General features: G+C 62.9%; 2 protein-coding genes across 9 annotated transcripts in view; one reads left to right on the top strand and one right to left on the bottom strand.

Moving 5' to 3' along the window:
- HIPK4 (homeodomain interacting protein kinase 4) overlaps positions 1 to 5,453 on the top strand; it is a 6,011-nt gene extending 558 nt beyond the window's left edge. Inside the window, exons 2-4 of the mRNA XM_004694126.2 lie at positions 1,935 to 2,301; positions 3,098 to 3,931; positions 4,374 to 5,453. Coding sequence (XP_004694183.1) covers positions 1,935 to 2,301; positions 3,098 to 3,931; positions 4,374 to 4,553 — 1,381 coding nt within the window. The 3' untranslated portion in view covers positions 4,554 to 5,453. The remainder of the gene's footprint in view (positions 1 to 1,934; positions 2,302 to 3,097; positions 3,932 to 4,373) is intronic.
- Positions 5,454 to 5,521: 68 nt separating this feature from the next.
- Positions 5,522 to 12,078, bottom strand: part of PLD3 (phospholipase D family, member 3) — a 17,231-nt gene continuing 10,674 nt past the window's right edge. For all 8 annotated transcript variants that reach the window (XM_012733714.1, XM_012733712.1, XM_012733713.1 and 5 more), the window contains 7 exons: positions 10,002 to 10,122; positions 9,793 to 9,920; positions 8,545 to 8,745; positions 7,194 to 7,333; positions 6,555 to 6,720; positions 6,075 to 6,174; positions 5,522 to 5,990 (listed from right to left, as the gene is read on the bottom strand). In XM_012733714.1, the coding sequence (XP_012589168.1) occupies positions 5,803 to 5,990; positions 6,075 to 6,174; positions 6,555 to 6,720; positions 7,194 to 7,333; positions 8,545 to 8,745; positions 9,793 to 9,920; positions 10,002 to 10,122 (1,044 nt within the window). In that variant the 3' untranslated portion in view covers positions 5,522 to 5,802. The remainder of the gene's footprint in view (positions 5,991 to 6,074; positions 6,175 to 6,554; positions 6,721 to 7,193; positions 7,334 to 8,544; positions 8,746 to 9,792; positions 9,921 to 10,001; positions 10,123 to 12,078) is intronic.

The following is a 12,078-nucleotide window of genomic DNA, read 5'->3' as shown; positions in this document are numbered from 1 at the left end:
CTTTCCCGGCTCCCACTTAACCCCTTACTGAAGTGCGCCGCCCTGCCAGCTCTCTACCTCCGGCCGCGCCCCGCCCCTCCTCCGCGAGGCCCCGCGCCCTCCCTCCCCCGGAAGTGTCTCGGGGTGTCCGGCCCGGGGTCTGCCCCCCTTCTGCCGCTCCCCCCCCCCCCCCGGCCCCGGCTGCTGCTGGCTCCCTGGACCGGCCTGCTAACCCCTCACTCCCGTGATGCCTCTCCCCTCCGCCCCACCCCAGTGCTGACAGTCTCCCTACCAGACCCCAGGGCTCCCCGTCGTCGTTCACTTCCTAGGGCGGCTCCTCTGACCCGGCCCTGGCTCAGTGGGGTTGACGCTCCCGTGGGGGACACAGTACCCAGGAGAAACGGTTCTGCGAGTGAGAAGGCGGAAAGGAGGGCGGCAGGGCTGTCGACTGGGGCAGGAGGAATGGCAATGAGCGAAACTTCAGACATGTTGGTCAGGAAGGCCCCGAGTGCAGGCCAGAGGGAGCGAGAAGTGGAGGGGGACACCCGAGGGAAGAGCGTGGCGAGGCAGGACCCGTCCACACAAAGGCCCCGCGGCGGCCATGCACCCGGCTTGTGAGGAAGAAGAGCGAGGCCCACCCTGGTGGCGCAGGGGTGGCGTCTCAGCACTGTGGGGCTGTCCGCAGCCACTGCAGCACGAGTTCGATCCCCAGCCAGGGAGTGACCCACAGGGCGCAGCAGGCCTCTCCTGTCTCCCCGCTACCCCCTCAGCAGTGGATTTCAGTCAACCCACCTGTTCTGCTCCCTGCTCTGCCTCTCACCTCCCATACTTTGGCCTAGACTGCAGTTCTTGTGTGCATAAATAAATAAAATAAATTAAAAAAAAAAAAAAGAGTGAGAGGCCCAAGTGGCTGGAGAAGAGCATGAGTGAAGGGTATTGTGGGAGGAAGTGATGGCAGATTTGAGTGCCTTGGGCTCCATGGTGAGGCCTTACTTTTCTTTTTTTAAAGATTTATTTATGCATACAGAGCTGGGGTTCAGGCCAGAGGTATGGGGCAGTGAGAGGATTCACCAGAGACAGAGCGGGGAGCAGAACAGGTGGAGCGGCTGAAATCCACTGCTGTGGAGCAGTGGGCGGGTCAGGCGAGGTCTTCCACGCACGTGGGTCACCTCCGGGGCTGAGGATCGAACTGTGTTGCAGTGGCTGCGATCGCTTTCTAGTGCTGCACTTTAACCTGTTGCGACACCCCATAAACTTTTTCTTTAGTTTTTTTAATTTATGCATACAAGAGTTGGGATGCAGATCAAAGGTGCAGGGGGTGAAAGGATTCATCAGAGACAGAGCAGGGAGCAGAACAGGCAGATTGAAGTCCACTGCTGAGGGGAGCAGCGGGTGAGACAGGAGAGGCCTGCTGTGCCCTGTGGGTCAGCTCCCTGGCCGGGGATCAAACTGGTGCTGCAGTGGCTGGCGATAGCTTCATAGTGCTGAGACTTAATGCCTTGCACCGCCAGGGAGCCCTGAGGAATTCAACTTTTATCACAGGATGTGGTCAAGCCACAGGATTCTGAGCAGGGGTGGAACTCAAGGGGTCTGATCCAGGTGTTCACAAGATACCTTGGGGGTTGGGACCTGCAAGAACAGACTTGGGGGAAAAGGGTCCTTTCCGCCCGCCTGGAGTAGAGTGGGGAGGAGGCCCCTGCACTGGTGTAGGCGAAAGATGACCGTGCACAGGCCAGGCTGGGGACTGTGGACGGACTGCAAAGGGTAAGCCAGCAAGAGTTGCTGATGGACAAGTTGTGCAGTGAGCGAGAAAGAGCAGGCTCCTTCCCCTCATGGCATAAAGTTCCCATGGGGAGAAACAGATAAATACCCAACGGAGAGGCAAGAGGCAATGGAAATACAAAGAGGCGGAGACCCCCAGCTGCGCCCCACTGCTGCCCCGCCCACACGCCTCCCCGCCCACAGGTGATCGACTTCGGCTCCGCCAGCATCTTCAGTGAGGTGCGTTACGTGAAGGAGCCGTACATCCAGTCGCGCTTCTACCGGGCCCCCGAGATCCTGCTGGGGTTGCCCTTCTGCGAGAAGGTGGATGTGTGGTCGCTGGGCTGCGTCATGGCCGAGCTGCACCTGGGCTGGCCCCTGTACCCGGGCAACAACGAGTACGACCAGGTGCGCTACATCTGTGAGACCCAGGGCCTGCCCAAGCCCCACCTGCTGCACGCCGCCCGCAAGGCCCACCACTTCTTCAAACGCAACCCCCACCCCGATGCCACCAACCCCTGGCAGCTCAAGTCCTCGGCCGACTACCTGGCTGAGACAAAGGTAGGGGGGGCAGGTGGGTCGGGGGCAGTCGGGCGGGGCTGCGCCAGCTCATCGGCACCCAGGTGACGCGGCACAGAGGTCCGGACGCTGGTGGGCCCGCCGTGGGGGTCCTCGCAGCGAGAGTCTGGGCGAGGCCCGAGGTGGGGCTGGAAGCTGGAGGTCGGCTGGGGAGCTGAAGCCGCAGGGCAGAGCAGGCTGAGACTCCAGAGACCAGAAGTTGGGGGTCAGAGGGAGGGGCTGTCAGCAGAGGGGCCCCGGGAAATGGACGCACCTCCTCCGCCAGCTTTAGACCTGGGCTCCGGGGAAGGCATGAGGGATCTGGGTTAGACCACAGAGAAAAAAAGGAGGGCCACGTCGGTGCGAGAGTGGCGGCAGAAAGAGGGTGCAGCATGGGACCCCAGGTGAGACCAGGTGTCTGCGCTGCAAGAGCCTGACTGGACAAGCAGGGGGACAGCAGGCTGGGGGAGCCCGGAGGTGGGGCTGAGCGTGGGCGGCGGCTCCCCCAGCTCGTGGTGAGCGTTGGCCAGCGCACGCCTGAGTGTGCAGACCGACGTGCAGGTCGGGGTCAGGTCTGGGGCTGTAGCAGCAAGAGGTGCCTGGAGTCAGGGGGGTGTCTGAGGGGCCGGTGGGGGACCAGCTCAGACCGGGGGTAGAACTGGAGTCTCAGGGCTCAGGGGTGTGGACTTCACAGCCACAGGAGAGCTCTGGACAGGACTGGAGGGCAGACTGGGAACTGGGGCGCCCCTCGCCGCAGGGCCTGGGACTCGGGGTCAGCCTGCCCGCGGTGCCCCTCCAGGTGCGCCCCCTGGAGCGCCGCAAATATATGCTCAAGTCGCTGGACCAGATCGAGACGGTGAACGGCGGCGGGGCGGCCAGCCGGCTGACCTTCCCGGACCGCGAGGCGCTGGCCGAACACGCCGACCTCAAGAGCATGGTGGAGCTGATCAAGCGCATGCTGACGTGGGAGTCCCACGAGCGCATCAGCCCCAGCTCGGCCCTGCGCCACCCCTTCGTGTCCATGCAGCAGCTGCGCAGCGGCCACGAGGCCACCCGCTACTACCAGCTCTCCCTGCGCGGCTGCCGCCTCTCGCTGCAGGTGGAAGGCAGGAACCCCGCGCCCGCGGCGGCCGCCGTGGAGGACGCGCCCCCCTACTACGGCCTGGCCGAGGAGGAGGAGGCCGTGGGCGTGGGCAGCGGGTCCTTCTTCCGTGAGGAGAAGGCGCCGGGCATGCAGAGGGCCATCGACCAGATGGACGACCTCAGTCTGCAGGAGGCGGGGCGTGGGCTGTGGGGCGAGACCCGGGCCGATGGCGTGCCCGACGTGCTAGCCCCGCTCAAGGTGGCCGCCACTGGCCGCCGAGCGCCGGACGCCGGCCCCGAGCCCATCCTGGCCTTCTACGGCAGCCGCCTGGCGGGCCGCCACAAGGCCCGCAAGACCCCTGCGGGTTCCAAGTCTGACTCCAACTTCAGCAATCTCATCCGGCTGAGCCAGGCCTCGCCCGAGGATGACGGGCCCTGCCGGGGCGGCTGGGCCGAAGGGGAGCGCTGCGGGGCCTCGGCCGAGCCGCCCGCCATCCAGCAGCGGGACGGGGACGGGCCCGACGTCAAGGACATGGCCATGGAGGCGGAGGTAAGCCGGTGGGTGGGCCGGAGCCCAGCCGGATCGGGGTCCCCCAGAGCTGCGGTGGGGGGGGCTCCGTGACCCTGGCTTTGCCCGCAGCCCGCCCAGGCCCGACACCCACTAGCCCGCCCTCGGGATGCGCCGAGGCTCTGCCACACCAACCCGAGTTCGGGATATAAAGACTCGACCAGGCTCAGCACACGCGAACCTGCCTTCAGACTGGAAAACCTGGCACGCGCCAGTCCACTCACAGGCAGCGTCCCCACGCCCAGGCACCCACTCACCCACCCTCAGAAGAGGTGGACACTCGGGACATGGCAGGTGCTCTGCACACACCACTTAAGCTCCCCCTCAAGCCACGAGGGCCCTGAGGGGGAGCCCAGGAGGGGCAGGCTGGGGGTGCCCTGGGTGGGGCGCTTCTCGGCTGATGGCCGCTTCCTCCCTCCCCCAGAGGCCAGGCCCTGAGCTCTTCGACCCCAGCAGCTGTTCTGGGGAGTGGCTGAGTGAGCCAGAATGGACCCTGGAGAGCGTCAGGGGGCCACGGGCTCAGGGCCTCCCGCCCCGCCACACCCACGCGCACGGTCCGCCCCGAGCCACCAGCTTTCTGCAGCATGTCGGTGGGCACCACTGACGGTGACCCCACCCCTCCCCGTCACGGGGGCTGAGCTAGCTGGGCTGGCATCCCCTCAGAGCCATGCCCGAACCCACAGATTATTCTTACAGAAATAGAGTTATCCAGAATTCCCCGTTACCCTCTTGACCCGTAGCGCCTGCCTGCACACATACCCCAGCCACAGGAGGGCCGTGGGAGTCAGGCCCGTGGCCCCCTCAACCAGAGGGGCGCAGGAGGGGCTACACCCTGCTGGCCCTGAGCACACCCTCGGCCCCACTGCCTCTGCTGTTTCAATAAAGAACTGTTCAGTCCCGCTCACACCTGCCATCCCTGCCTGAGCTCTAGACAGCAGCTGGGGGACGGGGGTTCACGCTGGCACCCAGGCCCTGCTGGGACACGCCGTGTCCGTCAGCCACTGGCCCAGGCGGGGGCTGGGCTGCCTGGTACTTCGAGGGAAAGGCTGTGCTTGGCGCACGGCCCGTCCCCCCCAAGTGCTTGGCCCTTGGCTCCGAGAATCCACCCCCAGAACACTCTCAGCCTCGCAGGTGCCAGCTCGCCAAATGTCAAGGTCTCGGCGTCCGGCGGCCTGAACGCGCCAGCTTACGGACTCGGCACGCCCTCATCCACGCCTGGGCCGCGCTGTGTGCAAATCCCCTTGGCAGGGGGATGCTCACGCTTCTTGGGGCAGGAGCCAACGTCCCAGCCCGTGAGCCCCCACCCTTGGGAGGTGGCCGGGGTCCAGCGTGTGCTCGTTGGGTAAAAACACACAGGCCACGAGAGCTCAGCTCATGCCGACGGACGGCGCATGCAGGCCCGTGGCGCTGTGCGACACCCTTGCTGGCTGTGCTCAGGGCTCGGCACACGCGGTCACGTGCTGAGGGCTCGGGACAGACGTGGCCACGCGGCCCGTGGCCAGGGCTCAGCACATGCAGCCATGTAGTGTCCCCCCAGAGGCCCACGCCTCACGCCACTCAGCCAGGCTCAGGCTGTACAGACAAGTTATTTACTTATCCTCTCGGGCCCTCTTTGCGCTGGAGAGGGGGTTGGGCCAGGGGTCAGGCCCAGCATGCACCCCCACGCCTTCGGGGGCTGATCCCTCCCCCAGCTCGGCTGGGTCCTAGGGCGGAGGTAGAGGTGGGCGAGCAGGGGTGAGCCTGGAGAACCACACGGGGCAGACGGAAGCGGGGGCACAGGGCAGGGACCGGTACCCAGGACACCTGGGGCGGCGGGGGCCTCGCAGGCCATGGGCTGTCCACTGGACTGGGCCTCAGAGCAGGCGGCAGGCATTGCCCACGCTGTCGGCTGAGGCGTCCAGGTCGTGGCTGTAAGGGGAGTCCCAGTCCCTCAGGAAAACGGCCTCCAGCTGGCTCCGCAGGCCACCCCGTCCGTTCTGTGTCACCAGCAGCGAGGTGCCCGCCGTCTCCGTGAAGTAGCTGCCAGACCAGTTGGAGGTTCCTGCGGGCGGCGGGGCAGAGTCAGGGCCCACGGTGGCACCTGGGCTCCCCTCTTTGCACCCCCAGGGATGCTCGGGGCACTCACCAATGTAGGTGGCACGTTCGGTGACCATGTACTTGTTGTGGTTGACGCGGGCGTATGGGATCCGGGCCTGGGCCTCGTCCGCAGGCACCACAAAGAGTTTCTGAGGGGCAGGGGAGGGTGGGGGGAGAGTGAGAAGCGGGGTGGCGGTCTTGGCTGGGGGTGGGGACTTGGCAGCTTCTTATGGAACCCTCAGAGCTAGACTAGGGAGCAGCACAGTGAGGACTTGGTAATGCTGGCTGAAGGGGGCGTCCCGTCCCCCGGCTTGCTACACGGCTCCTTCTAGAACGGCTCCCACATATCCTGTGTCTCACATTAGACCTCCGCTCTTCCAGTCTTCCTCTGTGCCTCCCCATCCGGAGCGTGGCCCTCCGCATGTCCCCCCAGCCTCCGACCCTCGGGACCCCTCACGTCACGTCCTCCCTGGGCTGTCCCTGCCGATGGGGCTGGAAGGGGCTGTGCGCCGGGAGGGCCTGTGCTTACCACCTGGATGTCGGTGTGGGTGTGGTTGTCATGCAGGGCCGCCAGGGAGAGCAGGAAGGCCCGCATGGATGGCTCCGAGTGTCCCCAGCAGCTGACCAGCAGGCGGACCTTGACACCCCGCTCGTAGGCAGCCCGTCGCAGCCCGTCGTCAATGGCGGGCCAGAACCTTGGGGTGGGGGTACCGGGCTCAGGCGGTGGCTGTCCCCAGACCTGAAGGCCCTGCTCGACGCGGTGGACATCGCCCGGAGTTTCATCTACATCGCCGTCATGACTACCTGCCTCAGCTTTTAGGGCCCCAAACCCCACCCCATGTGCCCCAGTCCTGCCTCCTTCAATCCCATATCCCTGCCTCTTGTTTCTGGCTTCCATTCCCACCCACAAACCCAGTCTCTGACTGTCTTGTCTACGGCCCACACTACTTTCTCTGACTCCCCAAAAGCCCACTCATTTTCCCTTCCTGCCACAGTCACAAACCCCACACCTGCTGCCCCAAACCTGAATATTCTTAGCCCCATCTTTTGCCCACACCCCCCTCCGGTCTCCTCTGCCTCTCCTGTGGCTTCCCCTCCCCAGCTCCTTGCCGTCACCCCCAGCTGTTACCTCTCCTTTCTCCCCACCCAGCCCTGTCCCCAGCCGTACCGGTGCGGGTGGGAGAACTCCATGGTGGGCAGGTAGTTCATGACGGCGATGTAGATGAAACTCCGGGCGTTGTCCACCACGTTGAGCAGGGCCTTCAGGTCTGGGGTGCGGCCACTTGGACACAGTGGTGGGGGTGCACTCTGTGGGGGGGAGGGGAGTTAGGACACACGCCTGCTAGGGCACCGTCACAGTGGACCGGCCTACGGACAGCGCACGAGCAGGTCTCAGCGATGCCGCGGCCCTCGAGAGGGAGGAGTGGTGACCGTGTCCATTTTGCAGGCGAGAAAACTAAGGCTCAGAGAGGGCAAGTGACATGCCGAGGTCACACGGCTGATGAGCGGAGCTGGGATTTGAACCTTGGCTGTCTGGTTCCAGAATTTATGCTGTTACCCAAAAGGTCCCTGTTTGAGCAGCAACCGCCTTGCCACGGAGCTCTTAGAACTGTAACTCCTTGGGCCTCACGGTGAACCGGGGTGGGAGCCTGGGTGTGAACAAGCCCTCCGGTGACTGATGAGCTCTGGTTTGAGGTCCCTGCTCGGGCCCCTGGAGCCCCCAGCCTGCCCCCCACCCATTCCTGCCATGCCCGTGCCACACAGCCCCTCACCCAGCTCTCCACCCTCACTGCAGAAGAAAGGGGAGCCCTGACCCCCTGGGAGCACACAACCCCAGAGAGTGCTGTGTCCCTGCATCCGCCCCCAACAGTCCTGGGCTGGGCGGGGGCTGCCAGGGCCCCCGGCTGCCCACCCCAACAAGTGAAAACGGCCACAGCCTCATCGAGAGCTCAGTGCCTGTCGGGGGTGCTGTTCAGTAGAATGTTCCAGGGATGCAAAAGCGCTATATTCTCAGCAGCACTTGGTAGTATGGCCGCCAAGCACTTGAGGCGGGGCTCGCGGGACATGAAGAACTAAAGCTTTCATTATTGCTTTTTTTTTTTTCCTGCTAAAGTTTACTGCCCTTAGCCTCCACATCCCCCTTCCAGGCTGGTGGATTCTCTCCCTCCCCTATCCTAAATCTGCCTAACCCCATCTTGAGCTTTGGGGGACTATATTTAATTTTAACTGATTTAACCAGGAAAAGGCATAGGTGGTTGTACTGCAGCAAAAGTACCCCCAAGGCACCTCTCCCCACGAGCCCCAAGAGGGGCCAATATGGCGATGCCCATTTTCCTAAGGAAACAGGCCTAGAGGGGCTGGGACACAGCCAGGACACTGACCAAGCCGGCCAGCAGGTGTGAGGGCTAGTGGTGGGGAATCCCTGCACCCCCACACCCCTGGGATTGCTGGGCCTGGAGGCTGTGAATGGGAGCCTGGACACGGACCAGGGCGGACGGGCACCTCCCGCCCCAGCTCACCGCCAGGTAGGCCAGCGCAGGGGTTCCATTGAGGCAGATCTCCATGGGGGTCTCCTGATTATAGCGCGTGTCGTAGGGCCGTGGCCAGGTTGTCGGGATGGAGCTGCCTGCCTGGCCCAGGAACCAGTAGGCCTCGAAGATCTTGGTCAGATCTCGAGCCAGACAGCTGCAGTTGTACATGACCACGCCCAGCTCCTTGACCTGTGGGAGGCAACGCTGAGCCTGGGGCGTAGCCGGTGCTCACAGATGAGGGGACACTTGCAGCCACACCTTGCTGCTCTCCACGCCCCCCCCTTCCTGTTCCCTGGCTCCCCTTCCTGCCCTTCGATCTGCCCCCACCCCGTTTATGCTTCTCAGTCTCCCATACCACCCATCGTAGCTAATAACTCAAGTTTAGGTGAAAATCTTTCTGTTATTCCAAAGCTCGATGTTTCCTGAACCACCGTATAGGCTTTTGCTCCTCTCTCCCTAGTGAGATCCTACTTGTTCTTAGGTGCCAGCTGAGTTTCCTCCTCCAGGAAGTCTCCCTTGACTGCCCAGACTGCATCAGGCATTCTCCTGGGCTCTGTCAGTCCCCAGGCTCCCCTCATCAATCATTCTGGTGACAAACCTAACCCCCCGCTGTACACCAGGGATGGCTCATCACAGCTGTAATTCAACATCTCCCTGAACAGTGGGTGAAATTGGAGCCTTGGGAGATAATGTGTTGAACAAATGATTATTGCCTGAACTATACCCTCCTTGCTGTCTTGTACTAATTCTGCAGTTCCTCCAGGTAATGCATTAGTTATGAACTCATGAGTTATTTAAATAACGAGAACCCCAGATTGGGTCCCCCCTTCTGGCCTGACCCTTCTGCCTGGACCACCTGGGCCACAGGCCTGCCTCTGCACTGGGCCAGGAGTGCCAAGAGGTCCATCTGCTGTTCCCAGCATGCTCCCAACATCACACAGAGCAGGCTGGGTGCAGACCACTCTCAAGGCGGGAATAAGGAAGGACAGGTGGGAGGAAGGGGCCTCGAGTGCCCCGCGTAGGGCTGCCAGCCGCCATGGGGCCAGAGGGCATCCGGGGCTTCCAGAGCAGAGAGTGGTGAGGGACTGGACGGGGGTGTTCAGGGCGCGCCGGTGGGAGGTGGGAAGGAAGGGACGGCACGGAGGCCCGAGAGGACTCTGGGGGTGCAGCTGGAGGCCGGTCACGCCTTGCAGGGCAGGGAGGGGCTGGCGGGCGGCGGGCAAGGCGCAGGCCGACCTGGGCCAGGGAGCGCCAGTCCATGTTGGCACTGCCGATGTAGAAGTGGGTCTGGTCCACCACCCAGAACTTGGTGTGCAGGACGCCATGGGTCAGCTTCTGCATGTCCACCATGCGGACCTGGGCACCTGTGACCGACAGGAGTGGGGTGGTCAGGGGCTGACTTGGGGGTCCCCGGCCCAGCGCACCCCCACCTATGCCCAGCTCACCGCTCTGCAGCAGGGCCTGCAGGTCGGCCTGCGGCTGCGGCCCACTGGGCTTGCTCACGGCTATGCGGACCTTCACCCCTCGAGGCGCCAGGGTCTGCAGCTGCCGGAGGACCTCCTCGCCCTGGAGGGAGGGGGAACCTATGAGGGGCTGGGCCAGTTCTCCAGCGCCTCCCTCCCCCAGGGGGCTGCCTTGAGAATGGGCTCTGAGAGGTGAGCAGGAGTAAGTGCGCTTCCCTGTGGTTGGCAGGGCTAGGATGGCTTTACGGCTTAACGTGTGAAGACCTGGTATCTATGTTTTTATTTTTGGGATTTATTTATTTATGCATATAAGAACTGGGATGCAGGCAGGAGATGTGGGGGTGAGAGGATTCACCAGAGACACAGTGGGGAGCAGAACAGGCAGATGGACAAAGGACAGTGCTGAGGGGAGCAGTGGAGGAGACAGGAGAGGGCTGCTGTGCCCTGGGGGTCACCTCCCTGGCTGGGGATCCAACTTGTGCTGCAGTGGCTGCAGAGAGCGTCACAGTGCTGAGACTTAACCCCTTGTGCCACCAGGAAGGGTCCCATTATTTATTTATTTTTTAATTTATTTATGCATATAGAGCTGGGGTACAGGCCAGAGGTGCAGGGGTGGTGAGAGGTTTCACCAGAGACAGAGCGGGGAGCAGAACAGGCCGATTGACGAAGTACCTTCTGAGGGGAGCAGCGGGCGGGTCAGGAGAGGTCTGCCGCGCCATGTGGTCACCTCCGGGACGGGGATCAACTTGCACTGAAGCGGCTGCGGCCAGCTTGCAGTGCTGTGTCCTAACCCTTGCGCCATCGGGGAGGGCCCCGTTATCTATTTTAATCATTGGCTGCTCTGTACCGGTCAGGACCTCCCTGCCACTCCTGCCCTTCCCTGGGACTCGCCTGGAAGTATCCAGGCCTGGCACCACAGGGTTCTCCAGGCACCTCACAGTTCAGGCTGGTGCTCAAGGAGGCTGGGTGATGCCTAACAGCACGGTCACCTGCCACTTAACGACGGGCTAGGTTCTGAAACATTCGTTATTAGGCAATCTCGTCCTTGCGTGAACATCAGAGTGTGATTAGACAAACCCAGGTGGGGCCTATGTCACACCCAGGCCGGGTGGTACAGCCTAACGGCACCACTGCCGTTTCCACGGCACATCACAAGCGTCATTCATCGACGCAGGCGTGAGACCGTGACCACCATCAGCTGGCACATAGTGTGAGCTGTGCTCCGCCGAAGCGCCTTCCTGTCCTAAGTCACTGAATTCTCACGGCTCTCAAGGATGAGCAGGTGCAGCTGAGGAAAAGGAGCCAGGAGGTCTCCAGTGGAGGTGGGGCCTGCACTCAGAGGGCTGATCCCCTCCAGGGGGAGCCAGTGGGGAGGGGGGCCTCGAACTGTCTCTACATTGGTGGTCATTGTTGTTTGGACTATACTTGAGGAACCCCACAACCTGAGTCCCTATTAAGCCCCACTGTCACCAAGAAGGAAAAACTGTCTTTTAATGGACAGGGATAGGCATTCAGGCTGTAAGCGGCCCCTACTTACTCATCCCCGAAGCGTGATGACTTTTTCATCCGCCTGCAGAGCACAGCAAGGGCATGATTGCAGACACTTAGAAGGGCTGACTGTGTCAGGCTCCTCTCTGCGACGTGCCTGGGCTAGCCCGCGGCAGCCGCACTCACGCAGGGCCGCCGTCCACTGGCCCCACAGCCACGTAAGGGGAGGCCCCTGTTAGCCCCATTCGGCACCTAAGGAAACTACACCCCAGCGGTGGGGTGACCTGTCCAAGGTCATCCAGCTGGGAAGTGGCGGCCTGGCCTCCCGCATGGTCTCTGTTGCTCACTTGGCTCTTGCATTTCTTGGTGTGATGGTGCCCAACCTGGGGGCCATGGACATCTGGCAGCCTAATCCCTCGTAACCAAACCCACACCCTGACATCCAGAGGCCTCCTGATGACCGTGACAAACGCCCCCAGTACAGAAGGCAGAAGCTCCCAAATGCCCATGCCCAACCCACAGTATGAGATGTGCCCACTTTTTCCAGACGGCGGGAGGGTGATTCCCACCA

Source organism: Condylura cristata, unplaced genomic scaffold (genome assembly GCF_000260355.1).
Source record: "Condylura cristata isolate star-nosed mole 26May11 unplaced genomic scaffold, ConCri1.0 scaffold00041, whole genome shotgun sequence".
Taxonomy (NCBI): Eukaryota; Metazoa; Chordata; class Mammalia; order Eulipotyphla; family Talpidae; genus Condylura; species Condylura cristata.
Note: the sequence above shows the minus strand (reverse complement) of the source record. Positions and strands in the feature narration are given on the sequence as shown.